We start from the raw sequence: 23,407 nt of genomic DNA on the forward strand, positions 1-23,407 counted from the left end.
AACCCACTCACACACACCAGGACCATTACATTAATGTTTATGAAGTCTTTGAAGTTGCCATTTGTTGTGTTAATACTGATACTGGCTCTATGCGTTGGGATAAAACACCTTGATGTGTATTGCTGAGTTATTACGGGTGCGTATAAGCGGCTCCCCCGCCTCATCCGGGTCCTCGGGCTCCAGATCATCTATGAGCTCTACAGTGGACGTGTTGGCCGCCAGCTGCAGCGCACCCTGGCTGGACGTCTGGAGCTGCAGGGCGATGTTAATGGCCCGGTTGATGGCCAGCCCCAGACCGTGGATGCAGATTTCCCTATGAGCGTCCAGAAGTTTCTGACACCTCGCCAGCTGGGCCTTGAAGTCTGTTTTCATGTTGACGTAGACGTCGTTCCGTCGTTTGGGCAGTTTGCGCGGCAGACGCTTGCGGAGGGTGTACTCCATCGGGTCCATCTCAAGCGTTGAGCCCTCTGGGGTGGGCAGCACCATCGGGTTGTGGGGTACAGAAGCGGACACCGGGCTGCGTGGCTCGGCCATGTCAAAACACGGGAAAAGCACTGTACCAAAAGAGCAAGACATCCGTTAATCAACGTTTAGTGATGATCTGTTTTTTTTTTTCAGCGAGTGAAAATGACACACAGCAGACCTGTGAACACTCACAAATGTTCTAAACTGGCACTAAGGTTAGCAGCTGAATATATAAACATATTCATTATTCGTTTACATATCAATTAGTACAAAATAGCTAAATTAACGGCGACTGATTCATTAGTCTTTTGATTCACTTAAAAGAACCGACTCGTATGAGTAAATCGGTTCCGGAATCGGACTAACGTTACACTGTATGTTATTGATTAATTAAAAAGAACCGACTCATGTGAGTCATCGTTCATGAATCGTTTTGTACACCGGTCGGTCGCGCTGTTTGTTTCACTGTACATCGTTGCGGCGCTGCTAAACAGAAATAAATGAAACACTACTGCTGTTTTTCGTTCCGTCCCGTAAACATTCGGTTCTGGCATTTTTTTATGGAACCTCAGTTCCCTAGAAATAACCAAGTCATTACCATCATTATCGATATGCTACGTTCATTTATATAATATTTTTGTTTTTGAGCGTGAGTAGTACCTTGAATTAGATGAGCTTGTTTTTTCGGCTGCACTGTAGCTGGTGAATAAATGAATCTGCGTATTTGCAGGTTTGTCTTCTCTCCTCATGTACCGGAAGACCTCTCACTTACACAGGAACTGATACCTAAGCCGCTCTGTTTGATTACATAATACATACTGCTCTATTCTTGGCTGAAACATATATATTTTTTTATTTCGTATATTATATAATTATAAATTAATCACAATAAAATAAACTGTGTCTCAGTGCCAATTTGAAAGTGAGCATTGCTAAAATTGCGATTATTGCGTCGTCAGGGTCTTTTATTTTGAAATTCATTTTAGTTTAGCGGCGTTGTGTGTATGGAGAGTACAGTCTACAGTCACTCCGCGCTGGATTACTATAAGTGAACTGAACTTTATGAAATATCTGTTGAATTTGTCTGTTTTTTATTTTATTTACTGTTTATCTAGTTTCATTTAAGCCATGTCAGACACATGGAGTCACATCCAGGCGCACAAAAAGCAGCTGGATTCCCTGCGAGAGAGGCTGCAGAGGAGAAGAAAAGACACAACTCAACTGGGCATCGGTGTGTTGATAAACTACATGCTGTGAGATCTGCAAAACTATTAACTGTACCATGAATAGCATTTGATTTATTTGTTAAAAAGTACTACCTGGATGTGTAATGAGAGTCACCATTACAAACCATGTTGTTCATACATTCAGCTTTATTAGCTTGATATCAGATGCTGAATATAGAGACCACACAGGAAGTGTGGCATCATGATGCTGAAACTGTAACTTTAAATGCATGCCAAAGAAAGAATGAATCAGGTTTCAATCAGGTTTATTTATTTATTTTTCAAAAGTGATATTAGTGGGTCTATGGTGCCACCTACTGCACGTGCATTTTTCCAACAATTAGTTCTGGTTTTTAACAGAGATTGGAGGTGTTGAGGGTGGGTCCGCAAGGAGCGACAGCCCTGGACCGGCGCTTCAGAGTCCTCCGCAAGTGGAAGTTGAGCAGCCTCCAGACCCGGAAATAGAGAAGAAGCTGCTGGGATACCTGTCTGAACTGAGTCTTTCTCTCCCAATTGATTCCCTAGCTATCACCAACCAGCTAAACACAGTAAGACCTGTGTGCATGCTTGTGTATACTAGCAGTCAAAAACCTGGACATGCACTCGTTATTACTATCTCCTGCATTAGAGAAAAAATAGTAAAGTTGTTAAAACTGTGAAATATATAAGGACAATGTGAAACATAAATTGTCACATTTATCTAAACTTATTGTGAATACTATAGAAATATTCATATCTATGTTTTTGTCTTTCTGTCCTTCTCACTCTCCCTCATTTGCTACTTTGACTCAGTCTGAGTCTGCAGTTTCCCATGTTTGCATTCAAAGTCTCCTCCTCAAATTTTCTGCCCAAGAACTTATTGAAGTTCGGCAGCCATCCATCACTGCCTCCTCGTCCTCTTCCTCCTCCACCCTTGTCACTTCAGTCGACCACACCAAACTGTGGGCTATGATTGGCAGCACAGCCCAGCCACAGAAAACTGCCATTAAAAGAAAAGGAGATGAAATCATCCATCAAAAAAGAGCCCCAGGCTCCTCCCCTTTGCTTCAAGCACCATCTTCACCTCCTAAAAAATCCTCTGCTTCACTGGGTCCTGCCTCGAACTCGCAGCTTCCTGGATCCTCTGGGGTTGGAGGGGGCGGGCCTGAGAAAAAAGGCCGGAGCAGCAAGGTGCAAGCATCTCATCTGGACATGGAGATTGAGAGTCTACTGAGCCAGCAGTCCACTAAGGAACAGCAAAGCAAAAAGGTATAATAATTAAGTAGCAAGTCAGTAAAAGCCTTGTGCATTCATGTGTATGTGGAGTCTGATGTATGTTTACTTGTGCCTCAGGTGAGCCAAGAGATCCTAGAGCTGTTAAACACCAGTTCGGCAAAGGAACAGTCGATTGTGGAGAAGTTTCGCTCACGAGGCAGAGCTCAAGTACAGGAGTTCTGTGATCATGGGACGAAAGAAGAGTGTGTGCAGTCGGGGGACACTCCTCAGCCCTGCACCAAGTTGCACTTCAGGTCAGTTCACAGACACTATAATAAAAATTGTAATTAAAATAAATAACCATATAAAATGCCTATAAATTAGAATAATAATAGTCTATGAATTAACTATATAATTATACATTTAGAAATTGTAATAATAATCATCAGTAATATTTTTATTTTAGTATTGATTATGATAATATTATCTGAACATATTATAAACAAATAATTTAGCCATTTTTTACTTTTCATTTGTTGAATTATATTATAATTTAACTTTCTAAGGCGAATCATCAACAAACACACAGACGAGAGCCTTGGCGACTGCTCCTTTCTGAATACTTGTTTCCACATGGACACTTGTAAATATGTGCACTATGAGATTGACAGCCCTCCTGAAGCAGAGGGTGACACATTGGGGCCCCAGGCAGGGGCCACTGAGCTTGGACTGCACTCCACTGTGGAAGACAGCAACGTTGGCAAGTTGTTTCCTTCACAGGTAAAGTATCGTAAGAATTGACCTGTTCCACAGCTTCTATTAAGCTATAATATACAGTAATTGACTTGAAGCCGAAATTCACTGAAACCACTATAATATAGGAATAGACATGTTCTCTTGGGTAAGGTTGCACCAGTTCATAAGTTCCTACTCCTACTGGATGTAAAGTCTACAATAGAGGCTTAGCTACTAGATAGCATGAAACTAACTCGGTGCTTTATTTGTTGGCACCATTCGTTCTTTAGGCAGAATGTAGCTAATAGGTTGTAAGCTCTGGAAAGTTATGCATAGTCAAATGACGTGTACCCTCAGTGATCTAATAGCAGCCTTCAAATACGTGAGCAGAAGTTCTGTTGCAATGCCGTGAATTTCAGTTTATCTTTGATTTTAACTTATTTTGCCTCATGTAACTAATGCATAAATACATTTCCATTGTAATACAATAATACTTACTCATGAATAATGTAATAGGTATTTTTAATTAACAAGAATCAATAAGAAATGGCATATATTATGGTTGATTTATTTGACATGCACAACATGGACTGATGCCCACATATACAATCTGAGTTTGTTGAGAACCGCTAACAAAGTAACTCGTTCACATATGATTCACATATGTTTTCCCTCTCAAATTATAAGCAAGTGTAAATGTCAACATTATCCTCTATGTCTAAAGGATTGAAGTCTGCCGGGTTAAACAAGAGCTTACTGATGTAATTACACCTAGTTGGAAGCTTCTGTTAATATTCAGTGTAAATGTAGAGTTACGTTTGAACTAAGTTTAATGGTGCAACGCAAAAGTAGAAGTAGTGTGTAAGTTGTAACTTAGTCTTGTAAGTTTACATCAAAAATAGTTGTAACTTATGTACAGCTGGTATAACTGGCCCTAGATGTGTTTCTGTCCTGTAATTGCTTTCAGAGCAATCTTCTTTCATTCTCACATTTGCTGTCACTGTTCTTGTATTTGTCTACATATTCAAAAACAAATTTTTATTAAAACTGTGATTGGCATTTTTATTTTGAGACATAACAAATATATGCCGTCTAACCTTATCCCCTTCTCAGTGGATTTGCTGTGACATCCGTTATCTGGATGAGTCCATCCTGGGGAAGTTTGCAGTGGTGATGGCCGACCCGCCGTGGGACATTCACATGGAGCTTCCATATGGAACACTCACAGACGACGAGATGAGGAAACTCAACATTCCTATTCTGCAGGATGACGGTTTCCTCTTCCTCTGGGTGACAGGAAGGTAGGGGCTCTGGGGAGCGACTGAACACAAAGCTTCTTAAGACCCTTTTATCTAAGTGTAATAAGATTTTGCATCACTTTTACCACACTGATAAATGTAAACCTAAATACAACATAAAATCATCTTGTAATAAAATCTGTGATTATATCACAGATGTTTTTGATATTCCAGAGTTACATTTTCCAAAAGCTTTGAACAACTTTGAACTCTGCACAATTGATTAAATCTGTGTCTGAATACATTTTCCATGATCATATGCATGCCATAAGAAGAGGTACCTAAGAATAAATGATCTGAAAAATTGAAAAGAGGTTATGTAATGCCGTCTTGGCAACAGTCCAAATGCAGGTCAACAATAGTTCATTTTCTGTCTTCACAGAGCTATGGAGCTGGGCAGAGAGTGTCTAAGCTTATGGGGGTAGGTGATTTTACATGTGGAAAATGTGATAGCGATCTCTTTAAATATAACTAAATCAGTTTTTGTTTTCTGTCACTCAATTAGCTATGAGCGTGTCGATGAGATTATCTGGGTAAAGACTAACCAGCTTCAGAGAATCATTCGTACTGGAAGGACTGGACTATAGTGGCAGAGGTCAGTCATAACCATTATTACTGATAAAGCAGTGATGAATTTAAAGTCAGTGATGATCAGTGCACTAAAAGAACATCTGTCATCTGTCTACACAAAAGGTCCGCTCCACTAGTCATAAACCAGATGAAATTTATGGAATGATTGAGCGTTTGTCACTGGGTACACGAAAGATTGAATTGTTTGGGAGACCACACAATGTGCAGCCTAACTGGTGAGTCAGACGGTCAGGAACTTTTTTGATTTCCAAATCACTTACGTGACTAAGTGCACTTTTAAGTAATCAGATGTGCTGTTCTCTTTATTGCTAACTTGCTTGTTTTTTCTGATCTTTCGCACCCTGTTTTGTTTTCCAGGATAACTCTTGGTAATCAGTTGGACGGTATTCACCTTTTAGACCCTGAAGTAGTTGCACGTTTTAAGAAGCGCTACCCTGACGGAGTCATCTCCAAACCTAAAAACATGTGAGGACTGGGCTAGTGAGAGAATGTACAGCTATTGGTTGAACTCTGCCACAGGATTCACGAGTAAAAGAACAAACTTTAATACCACTTTGCTTTTTAAAATAAAAACATTGAACCACGTTTTTGTCGTCGTTCTATACAGACTGCTTAAAGGGGTCCTGTTATGCTCTTTTACAAAGTCTTGATTTTGTTTTGGGGGTGTACTAGATGTCATCCCCTTAACATTCGCCTGCTAGCTTCAGTGTAAATATTGCGTCAAAAGCAAATCAATTTGAGCGTGATTTAAACCCGGATGATTGTAACCACTCTAAGTTCGTCTGAATGATTTCACTGGTAATTCTTTAAAGACAACTTTTTTTGTTAGAATAGTATGAAAATAGATACTTGTTTCTTTTTGAAAAACAGTTGTTTTTTTATTATTTATTTTTTTACAATCATCAGTGAAAGCAACAGGACATGTGCTGTTTTAATTCTATTATAATTTAGTTCACTGTCTTTTTACTTATTACAATTATTTTTTTATATATATAATTGATTTACACATTGCATACAAAACATACCAAAAATATCTTCTCTTGCATATTGTGACTTCAAAGGTGTAACAGTGGCTTGTGAATTCTGTTCTTTTGCTGGGTTAGTGTAAAAATCCACTTTTAACATTTAAAAAACAAATGTCAATACATGTGCACACAACAACGTGAAGAAGTCCAGATACACATCATTAGCATGTAAAACCTGTTTTTTTCAAACATGTCGGAACAGAAGCAATGAGTGGATCATGACAAACATCTCCATTCTTTTGACTAGTTTTATACATGCAATAAGAAGAAAACCTTACAAAGATTTAGAAACTGGGCCATCTTCATATTAATATATTAGTCAAATTTAACTTACATAAAGTCCATGAAAAAAACATATTTTTTAGAATTGTTCCAAACACACCCCTCAAGCAAGATTGGTTTATGGTCAGGGCATATTTCAAAAAGCCCTGAAAAATATACATAATAAAAATGAAATTAACGTTAGAGCTGTGTTATGGACACTATGTTAATGGACCTTGATGCAGCTGCAAGGCAGAGAAAATGGCACTTACATAGAAAGCAAAATAAGCTTTAAAAACTTCCTTTCTGTTAATGTGAAAGAAAAAAAAACATTCCGTTGCTTCACAGTACACACTGAATTTATGACCTGCAAGGCAAAGCGTGGTTGATTTTATTAGGTAGACTGCTATTCATCAAAAATCCTACACTCTAAAAAATGCTGGGTTAAAAAGGGACAAACCCAGCTATTGGGTTGTTTTGAACCCAACCGCTGGGTCAAAACAACCCAACCACTGGGTTTGTCCCTTTTTAACCCAGCATTTTTTAGAGTGTACTGAACGAATTTATATCTGGCTGAAAAAACTCAATTGCATTAAGATGTCAGTGTCTCCTCAGATAAAACCAGCATCCAGTTGAGATAATGTAGATGCATGTATAGCAGAGGCTGTGGAGGGCAAATGCTACAGGCTAGAAAAAAGCACTTACTGGTTATCATGTAAACATCACTCTTAAGAGTGTTTCAAAATATCCCTTTCACCAAATTACACTCAGCTGTACCATTTTACACTCATTGCTCTACCAAAATTCAGACACTTATCTTGACATTGTTATTGCAATGCATACAGCTGACGCTCATGAGTGTCCATGGGCGTGCAAGGAGAGGCAAACTTCCATGCTGCTTGTTCCAAATGGCTCATTCTCCAGTTCCCCGCAAAATCTCTCCAATAAGGGACTTAAACTGGACTGGGGCAGTAAATCTGAAGTTTACTTTCAAGGATTCTCCAGAGACCACCTGCAGAATAAAGTTAGTATGTGGCATCCACTGCATTGATGTTGCTATCCATCTTGTGTCTCAGTGAGAGCCGAGCCTTGTGGGAAAAATAGGCCTGTGGGCAACTCAGACTGCTGCCACTGTCCCCTTCACTGCCCCAGGAGGTAGTGGAACACAGCCGAGGTTTCACCTCTTCACTTGCTACTGCTGAGTAAGCAGAAAAGAAAATAATATAATTATCTCACTTCATAACAAATATAATATAAAAATGTATAATTGTCACACCTCATAAAAATATAATAAATACTATTTAAAAAATAAAATGTTAATGCACTTAGAAAACATACATATGCTATTTCTTTTTAAAATATATACATTATTAGAGAATAAGTATACCATGTCACAGAGGACACAGTTTTCACTTCTTGAAATTTTGATGTCAACTACCAATTTATCATTTGGCCAGATTATCAATTACCTTTTAGCTTTATCTGAAAAAGTTATAAAGTCTGAGAACATTACTTACTCGTCTCAGGGGGGCACTGTCTCTTGCTCCTCTCCTTGCAGCGTCTGTAGAAAGGAAAGCACTGCAGCATTTTTACACCCATATCACCAGAGGGAGCTAAAGACAAGAGAAGCACCTGTTAGACAAACTGACTGTGGCCTGACATTGCTCTATAACACAAATAACATTTCTAAGTTCTAAACTAGCAAAAGTGTCTATTGTTATTTGCCCTTCTAGTGCTACTGTGGTTATTAAGGTAAAACCGCTGTTGTTTGTTCTTCTGATTATTGGTTACCTGAAATGTTCCCTGTGACCGTGGGTTTTATGTACAGCCTACTGTATAATCTCATTACAGCCTTGTGTATGCAAACCTCTGCTCTGCAGTCTAATCCCATACAGCGACGTCAGTGGGTAGACTGAACAGAGTCATCCGACACACGCCAGGTCAAGCTTCCTGATAGAGGCTGGCAGTTTTGCCATGTTGGCGGTATTGGGAGTTCGACTTGCCGTTTATGAATCACTTTTGACAGCTGCTAAGCGTATTATTCATAATTCGTTTATAAACTCGTGTTTGAAGTGATTCATGCCCTGCAGTTGTTGAGTATGACAAATACAAACATGTCTTCTTAAGAGCTTTTTGTGACAAAGTGACCAGTGCTTCTCTTTTCACCTTTTCCCAGGTTTTGCTGTCCTTTGGTTTGTAGTATACAGGGTTAATGGTTAATTTTTAATGACTTGGCATTTACACTGTTCTGATATGCTTTGTGAATCCAGTCTGCCCCAGAAACCAATGTAATACTTTAGTGGCCGACCTGCATATTTATTCTTGGGTTAAAGTTTGTACATTAAAACAATGCATGCAGAATGGGATCATAAACTACAAGCTTGTGTAATAGGTCATGATATCATAGTTGTCAGGCTTGAAATGCAAGTCATAACATTTGAAAAAAAAATCGGGGCATGTTTTCCATCCAACTACATGTTGCTGTCACGCATTAACACACAACACAAAAGAGTGTTTGTGTGTTAGTAAAACTGTTGTTACAGAACCATGTCACCACACGCCACTGTCGTTCACTGTCATACATAACACTCTGTTCCCAGGGCCGTCCTTAGGGGGGTGCAACTGGTGCGGTCGCACCAGGCCCCGCGCTTGAGGGGGCCCCGCGGTGAAGGAACCGAGGGGGACCCCCCCCCAAACGTGATAGCGAACGGACCGAGGGGGGCCCTGCTCCCTACCTCGCATCAGCTAAGGACGGCCCTGTATGTACGTATGTATTTTAATTACTATAGTCAGTTGAAAGTGATGGGTTGTGACTACAGATAAATATTAACATTATTTAATTTTACTAAGATGATGTTAAAATGAGCATGCAACAACAGTTTGTATGAATGTGATGCATGGAAAATGATGTATTTTTATAATTACAATTTGCATATCCCTTAGCTGTCGATGTTGCTACTTAACATAACAGAACTTTAATTGTCAACTTCAGTAACATACAGAAGTGGCCCCATTTTGCATCAGTCATTGCATCAAACCATGAATATCTGAGATTTTGTGGAGAACATTATGTCCAAAATATTTGCTGTATATATCCAATGCTGATACTACAAAGCAAAGGCAAATGTTTTTCTTATTAACTTTCCGTTGGTTCTAGTAAATACACACACACACACACACATTTCCGTCACTTGTGCCAATCATATGCTATACATTTATCCATAACCATTCCTCTCGCTTCTTTTCTCCTCTCAATAATTTTCATAACTCAAGCAAAACATAATTTATGTGGAAGCGCTCATCAGGGGAATTAAGATTCCATTCTTATTTCTTTATGTGTTCGGTTTGTGACAAAAAGTGTAGGAAAAAATGCCCAAACCAGTTTGGGAAAAAGTGGATGAGGAGGCATAAGAACAGAGAAAATGTTGCCGTTTCTTTCCTCATGGTTTACTTTTTGGCAAGGTTCTTGCCCAGAGACCCAGAAATTATGTGTTAAGAAGTGTATGATTTAGAGCTAAGTTGTTTACTAGTGATCTAGACATGCACTTATAAGTGTACTACAAGCAAGATCTTGTAGACACAAACGCATACACACACACACACACACACACACAGAAAATCCTTATAGGGTATGTAATCTAGACTTGTGATGACCCGCTCCAGGTCATTTACCAAACACTGTGAGATGTGTTTGTGTATCAGTATGCCTGTGTTTTGTCTCTTATAGGCTAAGTACACTCTGGAGGACTGCTGCTTAAAACAGTTAAATAATCTATAGTTACGACACTTCATTCTTTACCTCCTCCTACATCCCCAGCCTCTTTTCAGAGAATAAGACACTATGCACATATTCAGTTACACACCCTCAGAAACAAGCCAGGGCTGTCAGATTCATTTCTCACTGATTGAGAGCACCACAGCATTTTTCATGGAATTGTGGACTGTGAATTGCAACAATGCATAGGCTGCATGCCTTTTCCAATCATTTCAACCACACCGCCTTTTTCTCAACAAGCTTGTGTATTCATTAAAGTCTTCAGCATGGTTGAAAGAGACAAGGATAACCTGTGAATTCAAACTTGTTTAAGTTCCTTCTTCAAATCAATGCTGTAGGTCTAATTTCACATCTAAAACTGTGAGCTGTAGGTGACTATCCAAATGATTAATAATACCTCTTTTCAGTAACAGTAGTTTTCAGTTTCGTTGTAGTATTTACATGGCGTATGCTAGGCTATATAGGCCTAAAGACTATAACTATGAGAGGCTGGTGGCCCTTTTTGGCGTCCAATAAATAAAAATAGACTTTTGACGCTTGCATGTGAGTTAGTTCTTGCAGGAAGTTCATAAATTTGAGTGTTGATGCTTTAAAAGGTGTTAGAATCTGACTTTAAAAGGTGTTAGAAGTGACTTTTATGATAAAGGGTTAGTTAACCCAAAAATGAAAATTAGCCCATGATTTAAGCACCCTCAAGGTATCCTAGGTGTATATGACTGCTTTTCCTTTGCTAACGTAAGGAAACTTTGCTTCCTTTGCTCCTGTAAACAAATGTTGGTTTTCGTGAGACTAGCATATTCTCACCGGCGCATACGTACGACAGTTAGTGCAAGCTACAGAAAAGTGGTTATAACGTTTTAAATATGGATATGTTTCTTACAAGAATGCATCGATTCGCTACAGAAGTCCTTCATTCACCCCCCGGAGCCGTGTGTGGCACGTTTTACTATGGATGTATGCACTTAATTTCACTTCTTTTGGACTGATGAACTGTAACAACCGCTGAGTGCCATTCTAAAGCTTGGAAGATCAAAGACATTTTTTTAATATAACTCCGACTGGATTCGTCTGAAAGAAGAAAGTCATATACACCTAGGATGCCTTGAGGGTGAGTAAATCATGGGCTAATTTTCACTTTTGGGTGAACTAACCCTTTCTCGCTTGCTACTCCCCACTCCCGCCTGCCTGCTGGCGCGCACACACGCGCTTTCCCATTGAGACTTGCTATGTGTGTATGTGCAGCACGTGACGCTCGAGCACGCTGTGGTGTGACTGGGAAAAAGGGGGGAAGGCAAATGCATATCAATTTTTAATTATGAAAGGATGTTTACAAGATCTCTTGTGATACAGATGAGATGGGATTATAATTTTTTTTTTATCTTTTGTGCTGCAGTATAAGATTAAGGACAATGAACATTTTAGCATTCATGCATTAGTACTGGAAGCCATTGAGAAAATGTTAACCTCAACTTGTTTTTCTCTGTCTCGTGCTGTACTTTACATTTTGTCCACAAGACCATTAAGATGTTTTGCTTTTGGGTGAACTAACCCTTTCTCGCTTGCTACTCCCCACTCCCGCCTGCCTGCTGGCGCGCACACACGCGCTTTCCCATTGAGACTTGCTATGTGTGTATGTGCAGCACGTGACGCTCGAGCACGCTGTGGTGTGACTGGGAAAAAGGGGGGAAGGCAAATGCATATCAATTTTTAATTATGAAAGGATGTTTACAAGATCTCTTGTGATTTCCATATGCAGGCAACAAGGTTATTCGTGGTCCAGACGCATCATTCGCAGAAAAGTACGTTACATAAAATCTCGGTGCAAGAGATCAGCCAGAATTCAGAAGAAAAGTAAATCTCTTTACGCGAAAACAGAAATAGGCTACCTGAGCAGCTGAGTTTAACAACACCTTCACCGCTGTTAAACAGTGTGCCAAGTGATGAATGAAAACCTAACAAGCAAATTGCCGTCTGAAGATTACAGGCTATTTGCTGATAGAGAGTACGTGGAATGATTTATTGGTTTAATAATGCATTTAACCCTCGGGGAGTTCACGGTGCTACGCGATAAAATTAATCTTTCATATGTAGCCTTAAAACCCGTGCTAAAACGTTTCATGCATTGTGGGGTGATATTTTTTGCATCTGACTATATTTTGTAGGTATCCTGTAAGTCGTACAATAGATGATAAAATATAAGGTCACATTAATTTTAATCTAAATTTGACTTTACGCAAGAACAAATAAACATACACTGCTGCAGCGTTCACTAAACAAACAAACAAACAATGCTTCACAGATTAGGCTACCTAAAAACTTAAAATAAAGCATAAAACACTACATAAGCAGCATTCATTGTAAATTACAGTTGATTCATATTTTGTACTAAACACAATTTGACAAATGTATACTTGTAAAGGTGTATTGTCCTGTTGGACGCAATTACACTTTAGGCTACAGCCTATAGGCTATGGTAATTTATACACAAAAGCAGTTTTACAGTAAAATTGCGATTATTGTATGTTAAGCATATATTTTCACTAACAGCTTAACAGGTTTTCTTGTTAAAATTATAAACTATTTTAACAAGTATAGCCTATTTTCTTACCTGTGGCAACTTTGACATGAATATTGTTAGACACTCCTACTTTGACACACCTCCAGATTGTTTAACAACCTTTATACGACTTAATACGAATTTAGTATTTACCTTAAATTTTTCATATTTGTATAATTGTACAGTTTAATGCATAATAGTCTAATCAATTGACTCACCGTTTGTTCTTTTGAAACGCACTTATACTGGCACTGTCACGCGAAGAATTCTTCAGATTCCAAGTGATAGTTGAAATGTTCTCCAACTCACTGACAGTTCACTGGCGATGATTGAACCCGTTCAGCTATGACAACATGGAAAGCTTCAGGTCTGAGCACACGGACGTTCAGCTTTAAATAGCTTATCTGAGTAGCACGCCCTCCTCCTCTTTCTCACCCTCCTCCTCCTCCTTCTCTTTCACTCAATAGCTTGCTAGTGTGCTGGAACGTTCAGCTCACGCTGAACTGGAGCATGAGAAAAACATTCTCACTATTCAGGACCAATTCATTAAACTGTTTATAATTTTCACACGTGCAAGGTCTTGAGGTTCTCTTTTCCATATTGCAACATGTCATATAGCCTAACTGAGACTTGAAATAAGTTTGACTCCTGGCTATGGTATGTAGCTACTGGTAAATAATTTGTATTGTATCAATACAACAACATGCATGATACATTTAGTTAGTGAACATTTAAAAGAATGATTGGAAAACTCAAATGAAAGAGAGCAACAGATGAGATGGGATTATAATTTTTTTTTAATCTTTTGTGCTGCAGTATAAGATTAAGGACAATGAACATTTTAGCATTCATGCATTAGTACTGGAAGCCATTGAGAAAATGTTAACCTCAACTTGTTTTTCTCTGTCTCGTGCTGTACTTTACATTTTGTCCACAAGACCATTAAGATGTTTTGTTTTAGATTTATCATCGTTAAAGTGAATAGAAGATTTATTATTATTATTATTATTATGATTATTATTTCACATAATCAAAGTTTTATAGTGTGTTTAAGATATTCTGATCACAATTCTTGGCCATTTCAGTTTTGCTTAATATAGCAGTTTTAGGCAGTAGGCCAGTCTCCACAAGTCCCCATAGCTCCAGTTTAAATTCAGGGCAACATTGAACACTACTTCATAGGCTGAATTTGAATAGCATGGCAACTTCTCAAGAGTAAAAGATCAAACAAAAAAAGCTAATCTTTACACTTCCAAGAAACACATATACCAGCAACATCAGCATAGACCAGGAAATATGTATTTACACCCTTATTCATTTTTATTTTATAGCTGACAGTCTGTTTGCAGTTTTTTTTTTTTTCAGTGGAAATTTACAGCAGCAAATTCCAAAGGAGAAACCGATTAGAATTCTGAACAGCAAGCCTGCTGCACAATCTGGGTTGAAGGCCAAGGCCCCCCATTGCTGGAAATTAGCATTGTGTGACTTAGTACCAATAGCATTAACCTGTTTGCCACTGATCAGAGAGCAGTCTGACGTTTGCCCTATCTTTTAATTGCTTCCATTTGAAGGCTGATTCAGGAACAGTGTTAAAAGGATAAATAAACCCTGAGATTTTCTTTGAATTCTCATCATCCATATGGGACAGCAGGAAATTATTTTATGAGTTGTGGTGGGATTTTTATTTTTTTTTTTTCAGTTAGTTGAGAGATCCATTTCATTCTCTGAACCCAAATCCCTTTTATGTGCAACTTTGGACTCAAAAAAAAGAAAAGAAAAAATGATTGAAGCCAAATTAATGTTTAATTTTCATCTCTTTCTCTCCTCGTTTCACCTGTTTCTCCTGTTTAGCTCCTCCCTGCTCTTTTTTCTAATTTTGACATCTACAGGAAGAAAGTAGATTTATGACTCTCTACCTCCATGCTTTTAGAGCAAAATATCTTTTTGTACCTTTGTTGTTAAACAGTGATAGGGAGCATCCTAAACCCTCTGTTAAAAACCTGTTCCCCCATGTAAGGAAAAGAATGAATGAGCATGAAATGGGATCTGATACCTCATATACAGTATACTGAATGTTTGACTGCAGGCTGTTTAACGAAATGGTGTTGTTGAGGTCAGATATCACAGGATAAGAATAGCAACGGTGCAAACTTATTACAGAAGTGAGATGACACAATTAAGGTCACATTTAGGAGTGTATTATACCATACACATAGAGGGCATACAAAGAAGAACCCATGTTTATGCAAACAGATTATGGATCACTGCTTTTAGTTTTCCACTGACAAGCTAATGTAGGCCTAGCTATCTGTATACTATTGATACATTCCATTTGTTTTGCTTCACCAGATTTACTTTCCATGAGCATTGTCTCTAAATCATATCATTTTAAAAAGATGGTTTGTCACTTACCTAATGCACATAATAAGAGAGCACCATATTTAATCAGTGTTAGTGTGATGGACAGAGATTTTTTGTTGTTTTTTTGTCAAATCCAATCACATGGATTTTCCATCATGTTTCTCCCACTATTGCTGGTGATTTAGCCAAATCCAATCAACTCTCTCCTGCTTTGTGTGGCACTGTGAGAAGAATAATTACCTATGATCAACACCATCAACTATCTCTATTAAGTGTTTATTATAGAAAAGACTTACTGATATACACTTTCAAAATGAGAGATAAATAAGCTAAAGAAAAAAATGTGTTGGAGGAACAAACTGTGCTTTAAAGCACAAGCATTCAATAAGTGCAATAGTTTAAACAGAATAACAAAAATCCTCTGCAGAAACCTAAAAAGAAATGACACGCCTGACGGTTTCTATTTGAGTTGGCATATGTGCAAACTCTCAGAGGAAGATGAGTGATTTAATGAGTATTTACTCTCTCATGCACACTAAAGCTACAGAGCTTACTTGCATGCTGTTGTTGTTTGGTATCAGAATATCTGCCCTAGTCCGGCTTGAATCACTTTTTACCAGTTTTCCCACCCTGTTCTCACCCCAAAATACCCCCTCCCCAAAATTGCAACCCCCCACCTCCCTAATTTTGTCCCTTTCAACAATCCGCCTCCCCTCCACACACACAGTTCTCTGGGGTGTGTGTGAGCTCATAACAAGGCAGCGTCAAATTCCTACATTCACATGACCAATAATGCCTATGATGTTACTTGTCGATTTTAGAGGTAATGAATCACGCAGAGAAAGACATGCAGTGACATGAAGCGGATGATTCTTCAGGAATTCAGGATGATTCTACAATCCGAGTTTACATTCGTAAAGACATACAAAGACAAATCCTCTTTAATTTCAGTAGGATTAATCAAGTTTAAATATGAATTTAATGAACCTTTAAACAGAATGCTGTTTGAATTTAATAACATCCGTTCACATGCTCCATCCAGTCTGATCCTGGTCTGTTTCCTTCTGCTATTGTCTGGAGCCATTGTGGAAGTTGATGAGTGTTTTGTGCCTGTTCTCTGTGTCTAAATGGTGGATGGCCATCGAATTAGTCTGGCCTGGTCCATGCCAAAGCCTTTAGTACAACCGCCTCTCAACATTAACTAGAGAAAAATAAAATCCTCTCCAGGTCAAAATGACCAGAACATTAGGGTTAATTATATATAATTCAAATAAAATATTTTACATTTATGTCATGCAATTATGTGTATGTTCACATATGTGATCTCAATAAGAACAGAACATCCTTTTCTGGAACACACTGGTCTGGTTTGAACAAGGTCTAGGCCTATTCATCAAGCTGACGTAGTAATGTGTACTAGGACATGCTGTTGCCTCTCTCCTCTTGTGGCTGAGACATATATGGCATGTTTACAATGACCAGTTTGCTTGGTCTGGGCAATCTGTAAGCTTGTTTTGAGATTCTGCTGCCTTTATCCTAGCATGAGCTTCAAATAGGTGTTTGTGCGCAGGATTAGCAATTAGAGTGGAGGGCTGCTGTGGTAACAATGATTATGAGCTCAATTTGAGCACAGGGTCTATATTCATAAGCATGTCCGAGTTCAGGGAGCTAATAGCAATAGACTTTATTGAGTACTTTAAAGGAATCTGATGCTCTTTTTGAGAATGCCTCTTATTCTTAAAACACTCCCTGGTTTCAGTGTATGAATGTTTTTACAGCTGCAGGTCTGGCTTTCACCACCAGGGGGTTTGACTTACTGTTTTCCTTTGCTTGCTGCAAGATCCGGTTTGTGCCGGTGTCAGAGTTACAATAGTGAAAGCAGTGAGTAGTGAAAAGAGTGAATGACACAGGTGTCGAGATGGAGGGAGGAAAGCGAAAAGGAACATGGTGGTTTTTATCAGACTATTCAGAAAGCAAATGGAAAACAGCCAGCCCAAGGTTTCAGAGTCTCACTCTAAACTAGAAAATAGAAACGCAAAGACACACACACACACACACACACACACACACACACAGGTTTGTTTTTGTGAAAAGGGGGGACATCCCATAGGCGTAATGGTTTTTCTACTGTACAGACCGTATATTCTATTGCCCTACACCAACCCTACACCTAAACCTACCCCTCACAGGAAACTTTGTGCTATTTCAGATTTTCAATACACTCCATTCTGTGTGATTTATAAGTGTTTTGAAAAGTGGGGACATCCCATAGGCGTAATGGTTTTTCTACTGTACAGACCGTATATTCTATTGCCCTACACCAACCCTACACCTAAACCTACCCCTCACAGGAAACTTTGTGCTATTTCAGATTTTCAATACACTCCATTCTGTGTGATTTATAAGTGTTTTGAAAAGTGGGGACATCCCATAGGCGTAATGGTTTTTCTACTGTACAGACCGTATATTCTATTGCCCTACACCAACCCTACACCTAAACCTACCCCTCACAGGAAACTTTGTGCTATTTCAGATTTTCAATACACTCCATTCTGTGTGATTTATAAGTGTTTTGAAAAGTGGGGACATCCCATAGGCGTAATGGTTTTTCTACTGTACAGACCGTATATTCTATTGCCCTACACCAACCCTACACCTAAACCTACCCCTCACAGGAAACTTTGTGCTATTTCAGATTTTCAATACACTCCATTCTGTGTGATTTATAAGTGTTTTGAAAAGTGGGGACATCCCATAGGCGTAATGGTTTTTCTACTGTACAGACCGTATATTCTATTGCCCTACACCAACCCTACACCTAAACCTACCCCTCACAGGAAACTTTGTGCTATTTCAGATTTTCAATACACTCCATTCTGTGTGATTTATAAGTGTTTTGAAAAGTGGGGACATCCCATAGGCGTAATGGTTTTTCTACTGTACAGACCGTATATTCTATTGCCCTACACCAACCCTACACCTAAACCTACCCCTCACAGGAAACTTTGTGCTATTTCAGATTTTCAATACACTCCATTCTGTGTGATTTATAAGTGTTTTGAAAAGTGGGGACATGGGGTAATGTCCTGAAAAGTCACCTTCTCCTTGTAATACCCTTGTCATTATACAAATTTATGTCTTCATTTGTCACAAAAACGCGCGCACACACACACACACAGGTTTGTTTTTGTGAAAAGTGGGGACATGGGGTAATGTCCTGAAAAGTCACCTTCTCCTTGTAATACCCTTGTCATTATACAAATTTATGTCTTCATTTGTCACAAAAACGCGCGCACACACACACACACACACACACACACAAACTTGATGCCTTCTGCCAAGAACACAAGAAAAAGAAAACACTCAGGGTATTTATGTAACCTGTAGAGGAAATATCATTCTCATGCAGTCTGATGCCAACTCTAAAGATATACATTACTCAAGTTAATAACTACAAAACTACAATTTATGGCTCATGAGACACAAAAAATGTCAGCAAATTATGTTTATTGTGAAAGAAGGTTGTACTGGATCATTAGGACCTGATGATTCAGTATTCCAAAATGCACAACGTTTATAAAAAAGGACAAAGAATTTCTATACAATTTCTATCATAAAATCAAGGTTACCGTGACTGATATTTATAATTTACTGCTACAGTAGCACTAACACATAATAAAGTTAAAATAAAGTTACATTTACACACAACATCTCTTTTTAGTGATGGCTTGGATTGCAAGTTGTTAGTGTTGTGTGAAAGCTCTTATCCTGTTATGAGGACTCCCGATTGAATCATTGTTGATTTGTTTTTGTTTTTGTTGTTGTTTTCCTCCTCCGCAGATCTCACAGACCTCCCTCATCCTGTTGTACAAAGAAGAAAGATCATTCCCAATTTATGAAAAGGGCATCTCATTATTATTTAGTGTTGAGAGGTCTGAATGTTTACACAGTTTGGATTTGTTGGTCTATGGTAACTGGTTATAATACAGAGTCTATTTGCTGCCAATATTCTATTTAGTAGACAGCAAAACGTGATTCTCTTTTACATGCCAATCTGTCAGATGTAGCTTTTGTTCGAGAAATTAAACTCACAACTGTTTCAGTGTTAATGTAAATGTAAATGCTGTTATGTAAACTCTACCGGTTGTTTTTTCCGGCAGTCTCCACAGAGGCAGCCTACACATCCATTCACAACCTGAATGACACAGAGTATCATCTGGATCAGAGACAGACCCAAAAGTATGGAGAACAGCACGATGTGCCAGAGAACCACATTCTCGGGAAAGACACACTTGGACCATGTAGTCTCATCCCCCAGGTAACTGCTGTTCCTGTTACAGCAAGATAAAAAGAAGAGAGAAGGAGCTTTAGTTGAAGTGCAGGATAAGACCTTATCTAGTGGCCATACAAAGAACTGCGATTTCCCTTGCTATTTCATTGCATTCATTTCATTTTTCTTTTAGGTTTTAGGTGTTCTTACCCTGCCGTGTCCTCAAAGGGATATTCCCATTTACCACTCTCGACTTGGCATAGTGGCCCAACAGAAAGTGCTGCAATGGCAACACAGGCACAGTAGGCCGACCCAACAATGCCAAATACAGAAGAGAAAACAGAATTCAGCATCTGAACAAAACAAAAAGAACATGAAACATTAAACATTATATATAGACTGCATATAATTTATCTGTACAATACATTTGTGTATATGCAAAAGAGAATGTTGTTTTTATCTTTTCACTTTGTACGGCTTCACTAGTGAGCTTCTTGTTGTGAATGATAGTGATTTTACAATTTTTGGTTAAATAGTTACATTTTTGGGTGTTTTTCTTTGTCAGATTTACTCACACGACAACGGTTTCCACAACAACCTGCCCCGCAACAGCCTTTGCCCCCGGCTCTGATGGCTGAGCAGCTTGGACACATCATCTGATGAATAAAAGTGAGTGCAAATTAACTTCCCGTCAACTGTGATCTCAACGAGATAAGGTTTGCCGTAAAGCAGGTTAAATAATGTTACTGTAAATTACTTAATCTAGGATAAACATTAAAAATTAAGATTCTTTATTGGCATCTATGATTCCATGAAGAACTTTTAACATTCTTTATAGTGGAAAAATGCTCTTCAGATTATAAAAATTTTTTCTTTAAATAACTGTTCACTAAATGCTTCTTTTGGAAACCCTAAATTGTTCTTCTGACATCACTGTGCAAAATCACTTTTTGGAACCTTTATTTTTAAAAGAGAGTGATTGTTTTATCAAAATTAGGGTGATCATACGTGCCATTTTCCCCGGACGCATCCTGGCCAGGATTTCTATATTGCCTAAAATATCTAGGGTTTGGCTTTGTTTGCGTGTGCAGACCGATCGGTGTATGACATCGGTTCCTTGTGTTTTCGAAACGCTGTCGAGGTACTTTGAATCAAAGCAATATAGAAATCCTGGCCAGGACGCGTCCGGGGAAAATGGCACGTATGGTCACCCTAATCAAAATGCACTAAATTACACATCAAACTCAATCTACTTTTTCTGTGATATGTGTACTTGCTCGTAGCATGTTCCTCTGTAAATGCAATTATTGCTTGATGTGAACATGAGCCACCTTACATAACTTTACTCAGGATTTATCCATCCTGCTCATGTATTATCATAGACATTAATAAAATAAATAGCACACAAAGCCTTGTAGCAGTGTGTTTGAAGTATCTGATGTTCTACCTAAAACATCAGACCAAGTTAGGCCTGTTCATTTTAGTAAACAATAAAATTCCTATCGCACATTCTCAGAAAATAAAAAGGTACAAAACCTGTCACTGGGGTGGTACCCGTTCCTTTCGAAAGGTACACATTTGAACCTTATTTACCCCTACAGGGTGGTATATTAGTAAGTACCTTAAAGGTACATATTAATACCTAAAGTGTACATATTAGTACATATTAATATTTGTACCTTTCGAAAAAGTACCACCCCAGTGGCAGCTTTTGTGAGTGCATCTCATAATAACAAGACAGCCAAATTTTTTTTTTTTTTTTAGGAAACAGCCAAGTTCAGGCAAACACCACATTAATGATGAGATCAGAATTTAACAGACTGAATTACTCACAATTAGTCCTCCACCAAGAACACCTCCCATAAGCCAGACTTGAAGGGAAATCTGGCCAGTTTCCAACTGTTCTCCGTTAGGGAAGAATAGAAGTATATTGGCTATTATACACAAAAAAGCTGAGGACAGAAGAATTAGCCCCACTAACCGTGCACACTTCCCAGTACACATTGCGATGGATCTGTATAAAAAACGTTATAAGTCAGGAGAAATTGTCAAAGGCTGTGTTCTTCTCAGTGCAGCACAGGCTCTGACTGATAGCACAGAATGCCCTTTGAGACTTGACAATATTTACAGTGCTTTTATCAGTGCCATTTATGGTGCGTTAACGTAACAGTGGGCAGTGGATGAAGTTTCTGCTTTGGATAATTACTGACAAACGTGTTTACGTGGCTGGTTGATCAGTGTAAGGTGTGTGGGGACAATAGTTACAGTAAAGCCATATAATGAATCCTGACAGAACAACAAGGTCCATTTTACAGCCCTTTTATAGTATCTTGTGTTATAAATGGCAACTATATGACTTTATTTATAATGGTTTTGTAAAGGTTAATGATACTTCTGCATCGTCATTTCTTTTTAGATCTTCTTCATTCAGTACCAGTCACTAAAACACTTATAAATGAATTTACTGTTTGTTGAAATAACATTTTTTATAGGCTAGATGTTCTGTTACCCTTATAAAAGGTTGTAAACTGTGAGAAGAAACAGCTTGAAAGGACCGTGACAATTAAGACAAATAACGTATTCTTTTCAGAAAAGTTGCATGGAACATATAACAGAAGTACTGTAACACTCAAGAGTTTTTAGCAGTGGCTAAAACACAGTGGTTTGGGTTAAAGACGACTGTTGAGGTGACTGAAAAGGGACATCTTGACATAAAAGAAATAAAATATGTACATTAAAGGTAGTCATAAAGAAGTATATTTTTATTTGATGAATATAATAGGGTAACGGTAGAACATTAAGGGTGGGGTAAGCGATTTTTCAAAAACGCTTTAGAAAACTGATTCGGGCCGAATAGCAAAACAAGGTTTTGTTCACTCGGATGAATAGGACATACTGGACTGAATCAGACAATACTAAAAATAGGCAAACATCCAACAGGTTTGTGTGAAAATTGTGAGGGAACGGAATCAGTGTTACATGTGTTATTGGAATGTAGGAAAGAAGGGAAATGTTTCAAATGCTAAAGAAAGACATTGTAAATGTTAATGTTCAGAAGCTTTTAGAAGGAAGTACTTGGAATGTGGTCAAACATCTCATGATTTACCTAAAAAATACAGGATTGATGGAAAGAATATAATTAATTCCCTTGTTTGTCATATACTGCTCCACACTCCAGTCTGGTATGTGGCGATAATGCACCTTTAAAATTGGTTGTCAGCCACCAATCTAAAGAAGAAGAAGAAAACCCAAAACCAAGACAGGGGATTGTAGTCCGGAATCATGTGACTGGGACTTTTTGTCACCATAATTTGGTTAAATCTACTCATATTAAAGAATATAGTCTTTTTGATTGTTTTTTAAATTTTTTTTATTTGTTTTGATTTAATTGCTGGTTTATTTATTTGTTTTGATTGGTTTTTATGGTTTATTTTGTCCTACAAGCAAAATCCTGATCCATACTTTATTCCAGTCGGTGGCGGTAATGCACCAGTCAGTTAGGTTGCCAACCGCCAATAAACATAAAAAAACAATAGAGGAACACGTCTGCGGAACAAACGAGGGTTTAAGGCAAGAAGTAGGACCCGTGTAAATATCGAATCAGTTTTCCAGCGCTGGAGAGAACTCAAGGAGCGGAAGGCCTGCGATC

The 23,407-nt window shown here is 38.4% G+C and overlaps 3 protein-coding genes and 1 long non-coding RNA gene across 4 annotated transcripts; 1 reads left to right on the forward strand and 3 right to left on the reverse strand.

The window, feature by feature from the left end:
* Positions 1–45: 45 nt before the first annotated feature.
* LOC107750778 (ribonuclease P protein subunit p20-like) lies at positions 46–1,299 on the reverse strand. Its single transcript, XM_016566304.1, has 2 exons — positions 1,126–1,299; positions 46–554 (listed from the first exon to the last, which is right to left on the reverse strand). The coding sequence occupies exon 2, from the start codon at positions 532–534 to the stop codon at positions 88–90; it is 447 nt and encodes a 148-aa protein (XP_016421790.1). The 5' UTR covers positions 535–554; positions 1,126–1,299; the 3' UTR covers positions 46–87.
* Positions 1,300–1,441: 142 nt separating this feature from the next.
* On the forward strand, positions 1,442–5,507 carry LOC107750776 (N6-adenosine-methyltransferase subunit METTL3-like). The gene is made up of 8 exons (XM_016566302.1): positions 1,442–1,696; positions 2,052–2,239; positions 2,484–2,939; positions 3,024–3,199; positions 3,452–3,665; positions 4,734–4,921; positions 5,301–5,339; positions 5,424–5,507. Exons 1-8 carry the CDS (start codon positions 1,594–1,596, stop codon positions 5,503–5,505), a joined length of 1,446 nt encoding a protein of 481 aa, XP_016421788.1. The 5' UTR covers positions 1,442–1,593; the 3' UTR covers positions 5,506–5,507.
* Positions 5,508–7,313: 1,806 nt separating this feature from the next.
* On the reverse strand, positions 7,314–13,500 carry LOC107750798 (uncharacterized). Its single transcript, XR_001641181.1, has 3 exons — positions 13,346–13,500; positions 8,313–8,408; positions 7,314–7,993 (listed from the first exon to the last, which is right to left on the reverse strand). It is a non-coding gene; the product is annotated as an uncharacterized LOC107750798 (long non-coding RNA).
* A 5,812-nt stretch (positions 13,501–19,312) lies between these two features.
* On the reverse strand, positions 19,313–21,851 carry LOC107750799 (transmembrane 4 L6 family member 5-like). Its single transcript, XM_016566318.1, has 5 exons — positions 21,592–21,851; positions 20,334–20,414; positions 19,969–20,111; positions 19,630–19,819; positions 19,313–19,349 (listed from the first exon to the last, which is right to left on the reverse strand). The coding sequence occupies exons 1-5, from the start codon at positions 21,760–21,762 to the stop codon at positions 19,332–19,334; spliced, it is 603 nt and encodes a 200-aa protein (XP_016421804.1). The 5' UTR covers positions 21,763–21,851; the 3' UTR covers positions 19,313–19,331.
* Between the last annotated feature and the right edge of the window lie 1,556 nt (positions 21,852–23,407).

The sequence above is a fragment of the Sinocyclocheilus rhinocerous genome, unplaced genomic scaffold (assembly GCF_001515625.1).
Source record: "Sinocyclocheilus rhinocerous isolate Xijiao unplaced genomic scaffold, SAMN03320098_v1.1 scaffold1564, whole genome shotgun sequence".
Lineage (NCBI taxonomy): Eukaryota > Metazoa > Chordata > Actinopteri > Cypriniformes > Cyprinidae > Sinocyclocheilus > Sinocyclocheilus rhinocerous.

What these genes read in the sequence shown, in the direction of transcription:
- LOC107750778 (XM_016566304.1), bottom strand. Translation starts at nt 534, where the DNA reads ATGGCCGAGCCACGCAGCCCGGTGTCCGCTTCTGTACCCCACAACCCG.
- LOC107750776 (XM_016566302.1), top strand. Translation starts at nt 1,594, where the DNA reads ATGTCAGACACATGGAGTCACATCCAGGCGCACAAAAAGCAGCTGGAT. An exon ending in AGGAACAGCAAAGCAAAAAG is followed by an intron (nt 2,940 to 3,023) that starts GTATAATAATTA and finishes CTTGTGCCTCAG; the next exon opens with GTGAGCCAAGAGATCCTAGA. An exon ending in GAGTGTCTAAGCTTATGGGG is followed by an intron (nt 5,340 to 5,423) that starts GTAGGTGATTTT and finishes TCACTCAATTAG; the next exon opens with CTATGAGCGTGTCGATGAGA.
- LOC107750799 (XM_016566318.1), bottom strand. Translation starts at nt 21,762, where the DNA reads ATGTGTACTGGGAAGTGTGCACGGTTAGTGGGGCTAATTCTTCTGTCC. An exon ending in TTCTTGGTGGAGGACTAATT is followed by an intron (nt 20,415 to 21,591) that starts GTGAGTAATTCA and finishes TTTATTCATCAG; the next exon opens with ATGATGTGTCCAAGCTGCTC. An exon ending in GTTGTGGAAACCGTTGTCGT is followed by an intron (nt 20,112 to 20,333) that starts GTGAGTAAATCT and finishes TGTTTTGTTCAG; the next exon opens with ATGCTGAATTCTGTTTTCTC.